The sequence below is a fragment of the Rhincodon typus genome, chromosome 2 (genome assembly GCF_021869965.1).
Source record: "Rhincodon typus isolate 14 chromosome 2, sRhiTyp1.1, whole genome shotgun sequence".
NCBI lineage: Eukaryota > Metazoa > Chordata > Chondrichthyes > Orectolobiformes > Rhincodontidae > Rhincodon > Rhincodon typus.
The window spans coordinates 3,341,182-3,358,892 of NC_063333.1; the positions used below are offsets into that span (position 1 = coordinate 3,341,182).

Here is a 17,711-nt window from a genome sequence, read left to right on the forward strand (position 1 = left end):
CCCCATAACCTGTGATCCCATTTGCCCCAAGTGTTATATCTAGTTGCCTCGTGAATACATTCAACGTTTTTGCATCAACTACCTCCTGTGCTAATGAATTCCACTCTCTTGCCACTCTTTGGGTCAAGAAATGTCTTCTCATCTCCGTCCTAAATGGTCTACCCCAAATCCTCATACTATGACTCTAGTTCTGGACATACCCACCATCAGGAACATCCTCCCTGCATCTACCTTGTCTAGGCCTGTTAGAATTTTATAAGTCTCTATGAGATCAGCGCTGACTCATCTGAACTCTAGTGAAAACAATCCCAACCTAGTCAATCTCTCCTCATACCTCAGACCTGCCATCCCTTGAATCAGCCTGGTAAACCTTTGCTGCACTCCCTCAAGAGCAAGAGCAAGAGCAAGATCATCCTTCCTCAGAAAAGGATGTCAAAACTGCACACAATATTCCACGTGTGATCTCACCAAGGCCCTGTACCACTGCAACAACACATCCCTGCTCATATACTCGAAGCCTCTCGCAATGAAGGCCAACATACCATTTACCTTCTTTACCACCTGCTGCACCTGCACGCTTACCTTCAGCAACTGGTGCACAATGACACCCAGATCCCACTGCACACTCCCCTCTCCCAATTTACAGCCATTCAGGTAGTAATCTGCCTTCTTGATTTTGCTTCCGAAGTGAATAACCTCACATTTATCCTAATTATACTGCATCTGCCATTGATTTGCCCACTCACCCAATCTGTCGAGACCATGCTAAAGGATCTGTGCATCCTCGTCACAGTTCACCCTACCACCCACTTGGTATCATCTGCAAACCTGGAGATGTTACATTTTGTTCCCTCATCCAAATCATTAATATATACTGTGAAGAGAAAGCAAAGTTAATGTTTCAGGTCTAATGACCCCTTAGAATGGCATCTATGGAATCTATTGCTAGTGAAGCCTTAACAATATACTGTGATTTTCAAATTATCAGGTAAATATGGTTTTATAAAAAGGAAAATTGTGCTAGATAGTTTTCTTTTTGGAGGATGTAAGTGGCAGATAGATAAAGAGAAACCAGCAGATATAGTACATCTGAGTTTCCAAATGCATTCATCAAGATGCCAAAAAAGGTTACAAGGTAAAATAAGGGCTCTCAGAATTGGGGGTAATAATGTCAGCATGGATATAGGAGTGGTTAACAGTAAGTAGAAAGTAGCAGTGAGCAGGGTATTCTCAAATTGACATGTTATGACTCATGGAGCTATTCAAGGATCAGTGCTGGGGCCTCAGCTATTTAGTTTACATACATTACTCTCAGTCTTCTAAGTTAGCAGCTGAAACAAAGTTGGATGGGAACGTAAGCTGCAGAGACACAGAGGTTTAAATGAGGTAGAGACAGGTTATGTGAATGGGCAACAAGGTGGCAGATGAGCGTAATATGGGGATGTGAGGTTATTCACTCTGGTAGTAAAAATAGAAGTGCAGGACTTTTAAACAGACATGAAACATGAAAACAATTGTGTATCTTGAGGGACTTTGTGTGCTTTTATAACGAACGCAAAATTAACATTTAGAAACAAGCAAACAATTAGGATGGCAAATTGATCTTTATTTGAAAAGGACTGAAGTACAAGAATAAGGACGTCTTGCTACAGATTGCTGGTGAACCCACAGGTAGAATACTGTACAGTTTTGGCTTTTGGTGGAGGCAGTGTAGCAAAGGTTCATTAGATTAGTTTCTCATTTAAAATGTTTTCCTATAATGTAAGGCTGAGTGATTGCACCTAGACACACACTATTTCACACACTCTCTCCCACACACACGCAGTGGCAAGATAAAATGAGGGGAAGGGAGATTCGGCAGTGTGATCATTTAGGATCAAAGTAAGGAGAAATTTCTTAATTCAAAGAGTTGTGAATTTTTGGGATTCTCTATCTCAAAGCATCGTAGATGCTCCATTGTTAATTCATTAAGGCTGAGAGGGATAGAATTTTGACCTTGAAAGGTACAAGGTGTATTAGGAGTGAGTGGGAAATGAGGAATTAGGGCTAACGATCAGTCATAATTATATTGAATGGTCTGACAAAATCATTTTGGGCAGTGAAGATGGGAAATATATAGTTTTTCAGGAGCAGTCACGTTCCAAAACAAAAGTCAAATTCCTGATGCATCTTTGACAAAAGACATACTTCATATTCTACCACTATGGCATTTTAGAGACATCGCAACCATAAGAGAATTGTATATCACCCTCAAAATTTGAGGTTCCATTTCTGCCAGCAGAATCAGAGACAAAGAATGATCTGGTAAGCAGCAAAATTTATGTGAAGTATAGGTCTATAGACCCTACTTGCCTCAGTTCCAGATATCAAACCTGAATAAATAAGTGAATGCTTTAAAATCCAGCCTCCAGGCAATGGAGCCATCTTGAATTGAAATTAAGGTGGCTTCCCAGCATGTAGAACTAAGCAGAATCAATGGCAACTTTAAATTTTAATCACAGAGACAAATTTTAACATACTGCTAGAACACACCCCATTCCTTTTGCCTCACCTTGCTGGTCTGCTCCCAGTGCACCTTAGGAATGACAATAAATTTGAAGTGCCTGAGATCTTCTGCACATCGTTCTGCATTATGACCTTCATTCTCAAAGTCCAGTTCCTGGGCCAGCGTTCCCTTCAGGTCCTGCCAAATGGAGTACAATGTGGGAAAATATGAAATTCTCCATTTTGACAGGAAGAACAGAGAAGTATTTTATTTACATGATGAGAGATTGCAGAGTGCTAAGACGCAGAGTTGTCTGGGTGTCCTAATTCATGAATTGCAAAAGGTTAATTTGCAGATGTAATAAGTAATTGAGAAATCCAACAAAACATTATTTTAAGAAGGGAATTGAATATAGAAGTTAGAATTTTATGCTTTGGTCATACAAAATCAAAAATCACACGACACCAGGTTATAGTCCAAAAGGTTAATTTGAAAAAGCAAGCTTTCTGAGCTCAGATCCTTCCTCGGGCATAGCGAGAGAGAGAGAGGGTATAAGACAAGTTATAAACAGAAAGATAACAACCCTGAAACTGGCTGCCTTTTGTTGAATCTTTAATTAATTAGGAAGGAGACTACTGATTAAAATGCAAAATGTAGATAATTAACGCTTTTATCATGTACGCAAGAGGTGACGTCTCAGGTCAGACAATGCATTTTACATGTGAGGTCTTGCTTAGAATCTGTCTATGTTTTAAACTCGGATCAGTTTTTTTTCAGCAAAACAGAATGTATCTGCACTACACAAACATCTTGGATCAAATAATTTGTGTGTATGTCTCTGTCTGTCTCTGTGTCTGTGCATGAGAGAGAGACAAATAAAGTGTGTGCGTGCATGCGAGTATATAGTGTGGTGGGATCACTTGTAGTGCGATATGAACCCAAGATCACAATTGAGGCTGTCCTTATGGGTATGGAACTTGGCTGTCAGCCTCTGCTCAGCGATTTTGCATTGTTGTGTATCTCAAAGTCCATGTTGGAGGACACTTACTTGAAGAAGCTGAATGTCCTTGACCTTGGAGTGTTCCTCCACTAGGAAGGAACACAGCTGTCCAGTGATCGTTGCACGGTGTCCATTTATCAGTTGTCATAGCGTCTGGGGTCCAGACCTGAAACGTCAGCTTTCCTGCTCCTCTTGATGCTGCCTGGCCTGCTGTGTTCCTCCAGCTCCACACCTTGTTATCACCAATATACCATGCCTTGGGGCATCCTTGCCTGTATCGTATGAGTAGACAACACTGGCCAAGTCACACGAGTATCTGCCATGCACATGGTGGGTGGTGTTCCCATGTGTGACAGTAGTACCCATGTCGATTATGTGACATGTCTTGCAGAGTTTGCCATGGCAGGATTGTGTGGTGTTGTGGTCATTGCCATCCTGAAGGCTGGGTAGTTTGCTGTGAACAATGGTCTGTTTAAGGTTTGAAGGCGAGAAGTGGAAGCGTAGGGGAGATTGTGGTGAGGTACTCATTGTCGGCGATAGTGTGGAGATTGCAAAGAACATGGCGTAGATTCTCTGCTCCGGTGAAGGGTACCCTACCGGTTGTATCTTGTGTCTGTCTTCCGAGGAGTCATTACAGTTTTTTGCTGTGAGACGATGGAAGTGGCGAGCGATGAGTTCAGCGTCGTATCCTGTTCTTATAAGGGCATCCTTCAACACCTTCAAGTGTCCATTGCATTCCCCCTCATCTGAGCAGATCCTGTATATGCGTACAGCTTGTCCATAGGGGATGACATTTTTAATAGGTTTAGGGTTGAAGCTAGAAAAGTGCAGCATCCTGAGGTTACCGGTGGGCTTGCAGTATAGTGAGGTACTGAGATGTCCGTCCTTGATGAAGATGCCTGTGTACAAGAATGAGACTGATTCTAAAGAGTAGTCCATGGTAAGTCTGATGGTGGGATGAAACTAGTTGATATCACTATGTGAGATAACAAGGTGTAGAGCTGGATGAACACAGCAGGCCAAGCAGCATCAGGAGCAGGAAAGCTGACGTTTCCGGTCTGGACCCTTTTCTGAAGAAGGGTCTAGACCTGAAACGTCAGATTTCCTGCTCGGCCTGCTGTGTTCATCCAGCTCTACACCTTGTTATCTTAGATTCTCCAGCATCGGCAGTTCCTACTATCTCTGATATCACTATGTAGTTGTTTCAGTGATTCCTCGCTATAAGCCCAAAAGGGCAAAAAATGTCATCAATGTATCTAGTGTATAGCACTGGTTGGAGGTCTGCGTAGCAAAGAAGTCTTGCTCGAACTTGTGCATGAAAATGCTGGCATATTGGGGAGCAAGTTTGGTCTGCTTGGCTGTTCCATACATCTGAATTAAGAACCAGGTGTCGAAGGCGGAGACGTTGTGGTCAAGGGTGAAGCACATGAGTTACAGGATGGCGCCTGGAAATTGGCAGTTGTTGGTATTGAGTACTGATGCCATCATCATGGGGGATGCTGGTGTAGAGTGCCGAAACATCCATCGTGACGAGGAACGTTTCTGGTTCGACTGGTCCGTGGGTGCCGAATTTCTGTAGGAAATCTGTGGTGTCACGACAGAAGCTGGGGGTTCCTTGTACAATGGGTTTCAAGATGCCCTCGACATAGCCAGAGAGGTTTTCACACAGGGTCCCGTTGTCTGATACAAAGGGACGTCCAGATGACGTCAGAGTCAGAGATGTACAGGACAGAAACAGACCCTTTAGTTCAACTTGTGCATGCCAATCAGATATTCTAAATTAATCTAGACCCATTTGCCAGCATTTGGCCCTTATCCCTCTAAACTCTTCCTCGTCATATACCCATTAGATGCCTTTTAAGTGCTGTAATTCTACCAGCCTCCACCACCTCTTCTGGCAGCTAATTCCATATTCGCACTACCATCTGCATGAAAAAGTCGCCCCTTAATTTCTGTGTCCAGTACTAGGTCTCCTTATTTAAGAAAGGATGTAAATTAAGTGCTTCAGAGGTTGGTTACAAGACTGATAATTGGAACAGGCAGATTATCTTACAAGAAAAGGCTGGTCAGGCTTGTATCTGCTGGAGTTTAGAAGAGTGGGAGAGGACCTGAATGAAACATATAGAGTCTAAAAAGTCTTGACAGGGTGCATATGTTGAGGTTGTTTCCTCTTGTGGGAGAATCCAGAACAGGGGTCATCTACTTAAGACCGAGATAAGGAAAAAATGTTTCTCAGACCATTTTGAGTCCTTGGAATTCTTTCTTAAAAGGCAGGCAAAAGTCTGTGCATTCTTTTAAGGCAAAGTGATAAGCAAGTAGGTGAAATGTTATTGGATATACGCTGGAAGGCAGGATAATTAGATCAAGAATGATCTCAATAAATTGTGCAACAGGTTTGTAGGGGTGTGTAGTCCACCCGGTTCTTAATTTTTATGTTCATATATCCTGTGGAGAATGGTCTGTACAGGAATATATCCTAATACCCTCAATATCAACAGGCATAGGAATTTAGGCCCTCTCACCTGCTCCAGCGTGCAGTCAGGTCATTGCTGATCATTGCATTGCATTGCATCACTCCCAATTCATAACGTTTGGATTGCCAAATGCCTACTGCAGCACTGATCCAGGTTACCATGGTAGGGGGCATTACATTAAAAAGTGTTACATTAAGAAAAGAACAGGAGTTTACATTCCCAAGAAAGTCACCACAGCCAGAAAGTATCACAAAACGTCAACAGGCCCAGCCACAACAAACACCCAGCAAGCAATGGCCTGAGCGGACCCAGGAGCTGATGGCGATACCCAAGAAGTGTCATCGCAGACCCCCAAGGAGACATTACCAGGCTGTGGCCATGATATGGCCAGGAATAAACAGTGGCCTTAGCAGACAGTGTGGAAGCACAAACCCTCTGAAGTTTGGCAGGTATTGAAATTCCAAAATTCCATTTTTCTTTTACATTTTACTATTCATTTTTAATTAGTTCCTTTGCTAATACAGGAATTTAGTAATTTAAACTATCATCGTACTGTATTTCACCTTGGAGGACTTATAAGGAAGGCCCTATGGAGTCTAACTCCAATTTTAACATTGATCCTTATTGGAATCCATGCTTCATGAAGTCTTTTCACTTAAAGTTGTGATTTTCAGATACTCAACCCGAGCTTTAACTGAGAACAACATACAAATACCTTTTGGAAAAAAAAGATTTGAGATACAAAATGTACATGATTATGGTAATTCTAATTTTCAGCACTATTCTGAAGAAAGCAATGCCAGGATGCTGCGTGGACTGGAGGGCAGGTCTTATGAGGAAAAGTTGAGGGAACTAGGAGTTTTTTCATTGGAGCGAAGAAGGATGAGAGGTGATTTGATAGAGGTGTACAAGACGATGACAGGCATAGATAGAGTGGATAGTCAGAGACTTTTTCCCAGGGCGGAAATGACTATTACGACGGGCCATAATTTTAAGGTGATCGGAGGAAGGTATAGGCGAGATGTCAGAAATACGCTCTTTACACAGAGTGGTAAGCATGTGGAATGCGCTGCCGGCAGAGGTAGTGGAGTCAGATACTTTACAGACTTTTAAGCAACTCTTGGATAGGCACATGGAGGATAGTAAAAAGTAGGGTATGCAGGGTAGACTGATCTTAGTAGGATAATAGATCGGCACAACATCATGGGCTGAAGGGCCTGTACTGTTCTATGTTCTCCATGTTCAAATAATCATTACAAGGGATGGTTGGATTGTAAAAGGAAGAATTAAAGATCTAAAGCTTGAAAGTCGTCTTGTTCAGCTATCACAAAGTCCTCAAGGTACAAAGATGTCTCAGCTTTTAAAAAAAAAATTAAAATCCGACATAAACATGCAAGAAACAGATCAGATCTGTTCAAAACTAAAATTCATAGGAAGTTATAAATATTACTGCCTTCATCTGGCTGAACTGTAAAGGTGACTCTGATTGACATTTTCAGAAAAACCAACCAAGAAACCATCATGTTTGCCTGTGGAACAACACATTGTGAAAACCACCTAAGCAATCTGACAAATTGTGTTATTTTATTTATCCCTTAACTGTATTGGTTTGTCTGTCTGTCTGTCTGTCTTTTGTGTGACTGGGGCTCAAAACAACATCTTTTTGGGTTTATAGCATAGGTCAATTAGATTATTGTTGTTTAGTTTTGCTCTACTAAAGTTATTACATTGTTAATAATTTGTTCAGTCTTTGGTTTCCTTTATTCATTTATGGGATGAGGACATCACTGGCGAGGCAGCATTTATTGTCCATCCCTAATTGCCCAGAGGGCAGTTCAGAGTCAACCACATTGCTGTGGGTCTGGAGTCACATGTAGCCCAGACCAAGTAAGGATGGCAGTTTCCTTCCCTAAAGGACATTAGTGAACCAGATGGGTTTTTCCAACAATCGACAATGGATTCATGGTCATCATTAGACTCTTAATTCCACATATATTTTACTGAAGTCAAATTCCACCATCTGCCATGGCAGGTTTCGATCCTCAGAATGTTATCCGGGTCTCTGGACTAACAGTCCAGCGATAATACCACTAGGTCATTGCCTCCCCTATTCCCTTAAGATATAAACCGTTCTCTGGAATTGATTATTTGCAGGCTCTGGAATTAGTTATACAAAATTCTGGTTAGGAACCATTAGGATCTATTTTGAGAGTCTTTGAATGTTTTAATTTTACTATGTTGCGAACACAGAGATGGAGAGACTGATTTGGTTTGGCTCTTTACCTCCGTGTCGTAAAATAATTGGGGGCTGAAGTCCTGGAGCGTGAAATGCACATGATAGAGGTCTGGAATTGGATTTTGGTACTTAGAATGGAACACTTAGACACTGGGTTTGTACTCAAGCTTAAGATGGCACTGGAAATAGTTAAAATTTTTGAAAGTGTTAGGAGTTTACCTAGTATTGACTGAAACTAAATTAGCAGATTTGGCCAACAGATGGGAAATAAAGTTGCCAGAGCAAGCTAAGACAGCAAACATTATAGATTTAATAATGAAACAGCTGGATTTAGTGAACCCCACGTTGCAGTTCAGGAAAATAGAAATGAGGAAATTGGAATTCCAAAGAGTTAGACTTTTAAAAAAAATGGAATTGCGTAGGGCAGAAGAAAAGAAAGAAAAGGAGGAAGGGGAGAGAGAGAGAGAGAGCGTGAGAGAACGAGAATTTAAATTAAAAAATGATGCTACTTAGGAATGTTAAGTCAAAGGCTTCAGAAGATCTGGGAAGTTTCTTGTCATAATCCACAGTTCAGCCAAGAGATGTTTTAGGTTGAGCTTGGAGGGGAACTTGCAGATGGTAGTGTTTGCATATCAAATTGCGTACATTTCTGGTCACCACACTACCAAAAGGATGTGGAAGCTTTGGAGAGGCTACAGAAAATGTTTACCAGGATGTTGCCAAGTATGAGGGATTTTAGCTATGAAGAAAGGTTGGAGAGACTCTGTTTGTTTTCACTGGAACGCAGGAGGTTGAGGGGTCACCTGACAGAAGTTTAAAAGATTGTGAATGGCATGAATGGAGTGGAAAGTATGAGGCTTTTTCCCAGGGTGCAGGGGTCAATTACTAGGGGACACAGTTTCAAGGTGCGAGAGGGGAAGTTTAAAAGAGATTTGTGAGGCAAGTTTTTAACACAAAGGGTGGTGAGTGCCTGGAATGTGTTGCCAGAGGTGGTGGTGGAAGCAGATAGTGGCAGCATTCAAGAAGCACCTAAACGAATACATGAGATAACAAGGTGTAGAGCTGGATGAACAGTGTTCATTCAGCTCTACACCTTGTTATCTCAGATTCTCCAGCACCTGCAGTTCCTACTATCTCTGAATGAATACATGAATATGAAGGGATAAGAGGGATACGGATCCTGTAAGTGAAGACAGTTTTAGCATGGAAGGGCAGGCTTGGTGGGTCAAAGAGCCTATTCCTGAGCTGCGTTGTTCTTTGTTCTTGTTCTTTGAATATATGATGTTACAATCAACATGACAACTCTTTGATTAGTACGAAGAATATTTACCTGGAGGACCCAACGGAATGCAAACTTTGGATGCATAAGCTGAACTAGACCCAAGAGGAATTCCAGTGTCATAATATCTCCGTCAAACCGGTCTCTTAGATCAATGAACTGTACCTAGAACATAGAACATAGAACATTACAGCGCAGTACAGGCCCTTCGGCCCTCGATGTTGCGCCGACCTGTGAAACCAATCTGAAGCCCATCTAACCTACACTATTCCATTATCATCCATATGTTTATCCAATGACCATTTAAATGCCCTTAAAGTGGGCGAGTCTACTATTTTTGCAGGCAGGGCATTCCACGCCCTTACTACTCTCTGAGTAAAGAACCTACCTCTGACATCTGTCCTATATCTATCACCCCTCAATTTAAAGCTATGTCCCCTCGTGCTAGCCATCACCATCCGAGGAAAAAGGCTCCCACTGTCCACCCTATCTAATCCTCTGATCATCTTGTATGTCTCTATCAAGTCACCTCTTAACCTTCCTCTCTCTAACGAAAACAGCCTCAAGACCCTCAGCCTTTCCTCATAAGACCTTCCCTCCATACCACGCAACATCCTGGTAAATCTCCTCTGCACCCTTTCCAATGCTTCCACATCCTTCCTATAATGCGGTGACCAGAACTGTACGCAATACTCCAAGTGCGGCCGCACCAGAGTTTTGTACAGCTGCAACATGACCTCATGGCTCCGAAACTCAATCCCTCTACCAATAAAACCTAACATACTGTACGCCTTCTTAACAACGCTATCAACCTGGGTGGCAACTTTCAGTGATCTACGCACATGGAACAAAACGGGGTGTTAAACTGCAATCAGACTAAGTTTACAAGCAGATTTAAGAAAAAAAGTGCTATGAAGTGATTGAGAATGTCCAAGCCCTTGAAAGGCACAAAAAAACAGCAAGTTATTTCTTTATTAATTCAGTGTAACTTTCATTCTCATCTATCTTGCCATCCCCTCCTTTCCCAAATCATTATTTGAGATATATCTCCACAATGCATCGACCTGATGATTGAAGGAGTATGGATTTTTGGTGTGTTAACACACCCACCATAGATGTGCCCACATGACTTGTATAAGCACCTAGTCCCAAATCATGTTGAAGCCAACTATTTAAATATATTCCAGTGCAAGGGGAAGAAACGGTATTGAACGTAACAGGTTCTGGGCATTGTTGATATTGTGAAAATTTTAAAGCTAGCTGATTCACATCATCGTAATTTATGTGTAACAGATAAATTATAGGTCATTAGATACTTGAGAAAAGCAAATGGCACGTTAGCCTTGATAGACTGAATGGTCTTTTTATATTCTTGCATGGAAAATAGAGGTCACTGGCAAGGCCAACGTTTGTTGCCCATCTCTAATTGCCCTTGAACTGAGTGGCTTTCTAGGCCATTTCAGGGAGCAGTTAAGTGTCAAGCATACTGCTACGGGTCTGGAGTCACATCTAAACCAGTCACGGGTGGCATACGTACCTCCTAAAGGACAGAAGTGAACTAGATGGTTATAGTAGTTACATGATCATTATAATACCTTTCATAAAGTTAGATTTTATTGAATTCTGATTTCTCCATCTGCTCTGGTGGGATTCGTCCCTAAACATTATTCGGAGGCTCTGGATGACCAGCCCAGTGACATCACCACTGTGCCACACCTCCCTTTCCAGTGTTGCTTTTAATGAACCTGTAAGCTCATTAATGACTACGCCAGGCAAATTGAGAGAATATGAGGATGAAATTAGTTGTAATTTGAAGCAGTTAAACTATTTATTATTTTGAAATAGAGGTAGTTCTGCTATAATGCATGTTTTGTTAACACAAATAGCTGTAACGTGATTGATGAATAGTGGATGCTGTTTGGAGAACACAAATTTTCTGCTGGATAGGTAGAGCAATTTTCTACAATGATTTCCCTATAACGCGGTTTTCTATAGCACAATTTTGTATAGCATGAGGTCACACAAGAACACAACTATCACATTATAGGAGAACTGCCTGAACAAGATTAGTCTGTGATATGGTCACCACCACTGGCGCAGCAGGCTCGACCTACTTTAACAGCCACAGATGTTCCATCATACAGCTCTGCTTTGTGGACCTGTGATAGACTGGCAGCTGCGAATGGCTCTTCCTCAAAGTGTTTGAATAACTTATCCGGAGTGGTTTCAAAATCTTCAAGGAACAATGCATCGACCTGATGATGTCAGGAAAAGAAGATTACATATTTTATGGATACATTTAATGTAAAGACATAGCTGGTATTAACAGCTGGTTTTGCTTTTGATAGGGAGCAAGTACTGCAACAAATCAGCTTCTGATCGAGTTAAAATCTAGCCTGAGAAATGAATGGTGCAATGGATCCAATTCCCATCTGGTGCAAATCCAGTGCAGAGATGATGTCACCTCAATGCATCGGATACAGACCTGACATAGAAGAATTTATTGCCTCTTCTGGTTCTGATGATCTTTGCTCAAGTGACTTCTAAATTGGTGCAATTTGATTCTTAGGGCCTCATGAAATAGTCTCCCATTTAACATAGATAACACAACGTGGAGCTGGAGGAACACAGCAGGCCAGACAGCAGCAGAGGAGTAGGAAAGTTGACATTGCAGAAACCGAAGAAGGGTCCCGACCCAAAATGTCAACTCTCCTGCTCCTCTGGTGCTGCCCGGCCTGCTTTGTTCCTCCAGCGCCACACTGTGTTATCTCTGACTCCAGCATTGGCAGTTCTTACTATCTCCCATTTAACACAACCTGATTTGGGGAATTTACACGAATGGTTGAGATTAGCAATGGAAATGAGTAAACTGGTGCATTAGGATTCTGCATGTTGAAGGTTGGAGCTCAGTAATAGTTTGGTGTAGTGGAAAAAGAATGCTGGATTCTGGACCTCAGCATGTTACTAGTCTTCAAGGTGCCTAAAACAAATGGTGAAAACATGAAGTATCAAGAGTTCCCAGTACTATCTGAGACAAAGGAAACAAAAACAAACATACCTCCTTGTACCTCCTGTTGATGGCCTTGTCTTCTAGGATTCGCAGAGTGTTGGTATACTCATGGGGGAGCAGATGGTTGAAGGCGCACAGCCCCTGTCCCAGCTTGATGTACAAACCTGAGTTCTTAATGGCTCCCTCCACAATGAGGTCCGCTCCTCGCTGGTGGCAGGCAGACATTGCGTCTATGAAGTCCTGGCTGTTCTGGCGGGATCCAAGAGGAACACAACACTTATAACAGATTATCACAGTCTCTTATGAAGAAGACACCAAAATAGAAGTCATTTAGTCATTGATTTTTACATTTAGCATCCTCTACAAAAGACGATTTTGTCTAAGAAATTTTGAGCAAGTTAACTAAATAGTTTAATTTAAACTTAATGTCAGTCTTGGCTCAATGGGTAGTTCCCTCCTCTCTGAATCTAAGGTTATATCCACCATATCATAGCCATCCTAGAGATCTGAGCATGTAATGCAGGGCCACAGTCAAGTGCAGTACTGCGAAAACTTTGTGTGGTTGAAGGTGCTGTATTTTAAAAAAAACTGCAAAACAAGGCTCCATCTGCCCTCTCCAGTAGGCATAGAAGACTTCACTGGTACAATCAGGATTGGAGTTTCAAAACAAGGAGATGAGCACAGATGGAAGGCAAAGACGGAGGATATTGAATGGACTGAAATTGCCATAAAAAAGGAGAAACTCTGAAGAACTCCAATAGGTGACAATACAGTGGCAGAAACCAGATATCATCAAGAGATAACATTGAAACAAACAAAAACCTGACATCAGTGGTGGGGAAGCTGTTGGAGAAGATGCTGAAACAAGATTTATTCACATTTGGAAGCAAATGGCTTATTAGTAACAGGTGGCATGGGTGTATGCGGGGAAGGTCATGTCTCAGCAACCTGACTGAGTTCTTTTTGAGGAGGTGACATGAGCAAAGGGCAGTGGATGTTGTCTACATGGACTTTAGTAAGGCATTTGATAAGGTATCTCATAGCAGACAGGTACAGAATGTAGAGTCTCATTGAATCTGGTCTACTCTAGCCAGCTCTACCCTCATTCCTTTAATTACCCTTATTTAAGCTTAGCATAGTTAGTTCTGACCCAAGTTTTTCCGTCTCAATCTGAATACTGAATTCAACCATGTTATGGTCACTGTTTCCAGGGGATCTTTTACTCTAACATGATTTATTAACCTATATCATTACATTTCACCTGATCCAAAGTAGCCTGATCCTTTCTTCAATCCACAACATATTGTTCTGGGAAACTGTCCTGAATTCACTATGAATTCTTCCTCATGGCTTCCTCTGCCAGTCTGACTATGCCTATCTACATGAAGATTAAAATCACCCAAATCCTGTGAACGAATGAAAAAAGGAACTAGGAAATGGCACAGAAGTTAAATAAATTCTTTCCTTCGGTTTTACAGTAGAAGTCACTAAAATAGCATTACAAGATTACAAAAATACACAAGGGGAAAAAGGAGGAGAGAAAATAATTACAATAACAATCACGAGAGAAAAATTACTCGGAAAACCAATGGAGCTGAAGACCAATAGGTTCCATGGACCCATTATCTGAGGATATTAAAGGAGGTAGCTCCAGAGATAACAGGTCCACTGGTAATCTTCAAGGAATCCTTAAATTCTGGAACCACCCCAGAGGCTTGGAAAACTACTAATATATCAGCTTTACTTTAAAAAGGTTGGTGACCAAAAAGGTAACTCCAGGCCAGTTAGCTTAATGTCCATTATCGGGAAAAGTTAAAGTCTATTACAAAGGATGTAATAGCAGAGCATTTAGAAATGCATAATATGATCCAGCAGAGTCCATAAGTCCTTCATGAAGGGGAAATTGTGCCTAAAAAATTTATCTAGAATTCTTTTATGAGGTAACAAGCAGTATGAATGTAATATATAGGATTTTCAGAAGGCGTTTGATAAGCTACCACACATTAGACTACTTAAGATAACAATACATGCTGTTGGAGGTAATACATCAGCACAGATAGAGGATTGGCTAACTAACAGAAGACAGAGTTGGCTAAGGCTTGCATTTTCAGATAGGACTAGCTGGGTAAGCTAAATGTCAGTGAAGAGTTGGACTAATGCTTGTGAATGATTACTGGAGCATAGTTTGGAGTTCAAGGAATCACGGAGCCAGGACAAGAGAATGATCAGAACAGGTGTAAATATTAAAACAGTTCTTGGAGTGGCTTTTTGAAAGGGAGTACCAGGTCAACAAAAGTGAAGAATCATGATGCTTTGTGCAGTTTAATGAGATCCCAGGACTCACTGTGTCATTATCATCCTGGTGTGTCTGAGCAGAGTATGTAACCAAGGTTTACCACATTGCTAACACTCAACGTATGTGTATTGTAGACTGCATTACTATTCTATTTTGTTCAAAACTATGGGATGTGTGGCTTTATTCTCTTAAGTCCCCTAGATCTCACCTTTTGACTACTTTAAAAATAAAAAAAACTATACTGATTCCTAACCAGATTGTAACAAAATTGGAAGTTTGTCCGGGATCATAACATCCAGTGTCAGAGAAGCAGAAATTTCCTCCAGTTAAATGCTGGAAGGATTGAAGCCTTTGTCAAAAGTACTTTTTCTAGCTACCATCGCCATTCCTCCCCCTAGCAACTGTGTCACTTTTTTTTCTTCCAACCTGAGATATCAATCTCATTTTCATTCTGGCATTGTGTCCATTTCCACTTGTGACACCACCCAAATTTACTTCAGTTCACCTGGTGCTGAAACCCTTATTCAAGGCTTTGTTAGGGTCAGCTGTTCCAGTGCACTCCTGGCCGGTCTCCCACATTCCACATTTCATAAACTTGAAATCTTCCAAAACTTTACTGCCTAGGTCTTAACTTGCAGCAACCCTTATTCCTCAATCACCTGGCTTCTAGTCATGCAATTGCTCAACTTTAAAATCTTCATCCCTGTATTCAAATTCCTCCATGACCTTTGCGTCCCTATCTCTGCAATCTCCTCCAATCATTGAATCCAAGAAATCTGTTTTCTTCTAATTCTCTTATACATTTCCAATTATAATTGATTCAGCATTCAAATGCCTAGATCCCGAGCTCTGAAATTCCTGCCTTGCATCTCTCCACTTCTAACTTACTTTCTTCACTTAAGGGACTCCTTAAAACCAAGTTTTTCTCATGTGATTGCATATGTCCCTATGGAGCTCAATATCAGACTCCATTTTCCAAAGCTCCAAGGGAACCTTGGGGCATTTCATTACATTGAAAATGCTATGTATAAAGTCTAAGTTGTTTTTGCTACCACTGCTTGTTTCATTTCATGGGCTTCCAACTTTCTGGCAAGCCTACTTTGTGATACTTCACCAAACACCATTAAACCAAATCAAAAATACAAATCTTACCTCATCCTTTCCACGAAGTTTTACATTAATAGTCCACCAATAATCTGTAGAGATCTTTATTCCAAAGTAAATGGATCTGAAATGGTAAGGACACAGTACAAAGGTTAATTTATACAAAAAGAAACCTGCTCCATCTCTCCAGCATTCTCACCAACATTACTCAGCATTGGAGTAATCATTGCCCTACAAGTAAAGATGTTTTCAAGCTGCACTATTGGCTCAAATTTAGAGAAATTTTATTCAAAAACATAGCTTTGTGCAACAAGTCAAAAGAAGTCAATATTCAGGTCCAGCAAGAAATTAAGAATGTAAATAGGATTGTATACTTTTAACTGTACACAGGATTTAAGATCTTCACTTCTATTACCACTTTTCTTCTTGCCCTTTATAAAGGGCTGCAATACAAAATTAAGGCAAACTAACAGCGATTATTTAAGTTTGTGCTTACACGTCATCTAGAATATTGTGCACAATTTTGATTTCCTGATATTTTTAAACTTTTTTCGGAAATGATTCCTTGTTGGATTTTGCTGAAAGCTTCAATTCTTGGCCATTTGCTGCTATCAATAGCATTTTCGCTCCATGACTACTTCTTCCACTGTACCTTCTCTAGAAGATGCACTTCAACCCCAACCGTTCACTGCTACCTTGAAATCATCACTACCCATTCCCTTGCTTCAATTGAATAGAAGTCTAATCAGACAACACTAAAATAAAAACAAAAAACTGCAGATGCTGGAGATTTAAAAAACAAATTGCTGCAGAAACTCAGCAAGTCCGGCAGAATAGGTGGAGACAGAAACAGAGTTAACGTGTAGTGGGACACTTCTTCAGAATAGACAACAGCTAAGAAAATGTGGTACTACTGCTCAGGACAGGGGTTGGGCAGTGAAGGAATGAGCAGACAGGTGGAGCGCACAGAGAGCGAGCAGAGACCGTGAGCGAGACAAAAGAAGAGAAGCTAGATAGGTGACAATAGGGGCAATGAGTGGGTGAAAACGTGTTGCTTCCCTGCCTTACTAGCTACAAGCCCGTTAACGGCCTACCTTTTCTCTCTAGGATTTTATCTCCGTAACACCATAAGAAACAGGAACAGCAATAGGCCATTCAGTCCTTCAAGCCTGTTCTGCCATTCAAAAGGGTCATGGCTAATCTTTCATTCCTCCCTTTTACATTCCTGCATTTTCCTTGTAACCCTTGATTCCTCTACTGATCAAGAATCTATCTGCCCCTTCAACCCTTTGTGGGGTTCCAAAGACACTCAAGCCTCTCAGAGAAGAAATTCCTCCTCATCTCAGTCTTAAACTGACACCCGTTTATTCTGAGACTACGCCTCCCTGTCATAGACTCTCCCACAAGGGGAAACATCCTCTCAGCATTTACCTTGTCAAGCTCCTTAAGAATCCTCTATGGCTAAAGGAGACCATCTCTCATTCTTCTAAACTTCAATGAGTAAAGTCCCAACCTATTTAGCCTTTGTTGGTAAGACAATCTCTCCACACTTGGGATCATCCTAGTGAACCTTCTCTGAACCACTTCCAATGAAATGATATCTTTCCTTAAATAAGGAGACCAAAACTACACAGTTCGAGATACGGTCTCATGTGCACCTTGAACAGTTGCAGACTCCCTTCTCTTTTACTCCAACCATTCCCCCTTGAAATAAGGGCCAACATTCCGTTAGCCTTCCTGATTACCTACTACACCTGCGTGCTAGCTTTGTGTTTCATGTACAAGTCTCTTTAAGGCTTTCTACTGTTTTTCACTATTTAAGTAATG

The 17,711-nt window shown here is 41.2% G+C and overlaps 1 protein-coding gene across 2 annotated transcripts in view; it reads right to left on the minus strand.

Moving 5' to 3' along the window:
* Positions 1-1,587: 1,587 nt before the first annotated feature.
* adck5 (aarF domain containing kinase 5) overlaps positions 1,588-17,711 on the minus strand; it is a 75,916-nt gene continuing 59,792 nt past the window's right edge. Inside the window, exons 4-8 of one of the 2 annotated variants that reach the window (XM_020512543.2) lie at positions 15,933-16,008; positions 12,533-12,733; positions 11,589-11,729; positions 9,526-9,639; positions 1,588-2,683 (exon numbers count right to left, since the gene is read on the minus strand). In XM_020512543.2, the coding sequence (XP_020368132.1) occupies positions 2,522-2,683; positions 9,526-9,639; positions 11,589-11,729; positions 12,533-12,733; positions 15,933-16,008 (694 nt within the window). In that variant the 3' untranslated portion in view covers positions 1,588-2,521. The remainder of the gene's footprint in view (positions 2,684-9,525; positions 9,640-11,588; positions 11,730-12,532; positions 12,734-15,932; positions 16,009-17,711) is intronic. The other variant, XM_020512545.2, reaches the window with a different exon arrangement.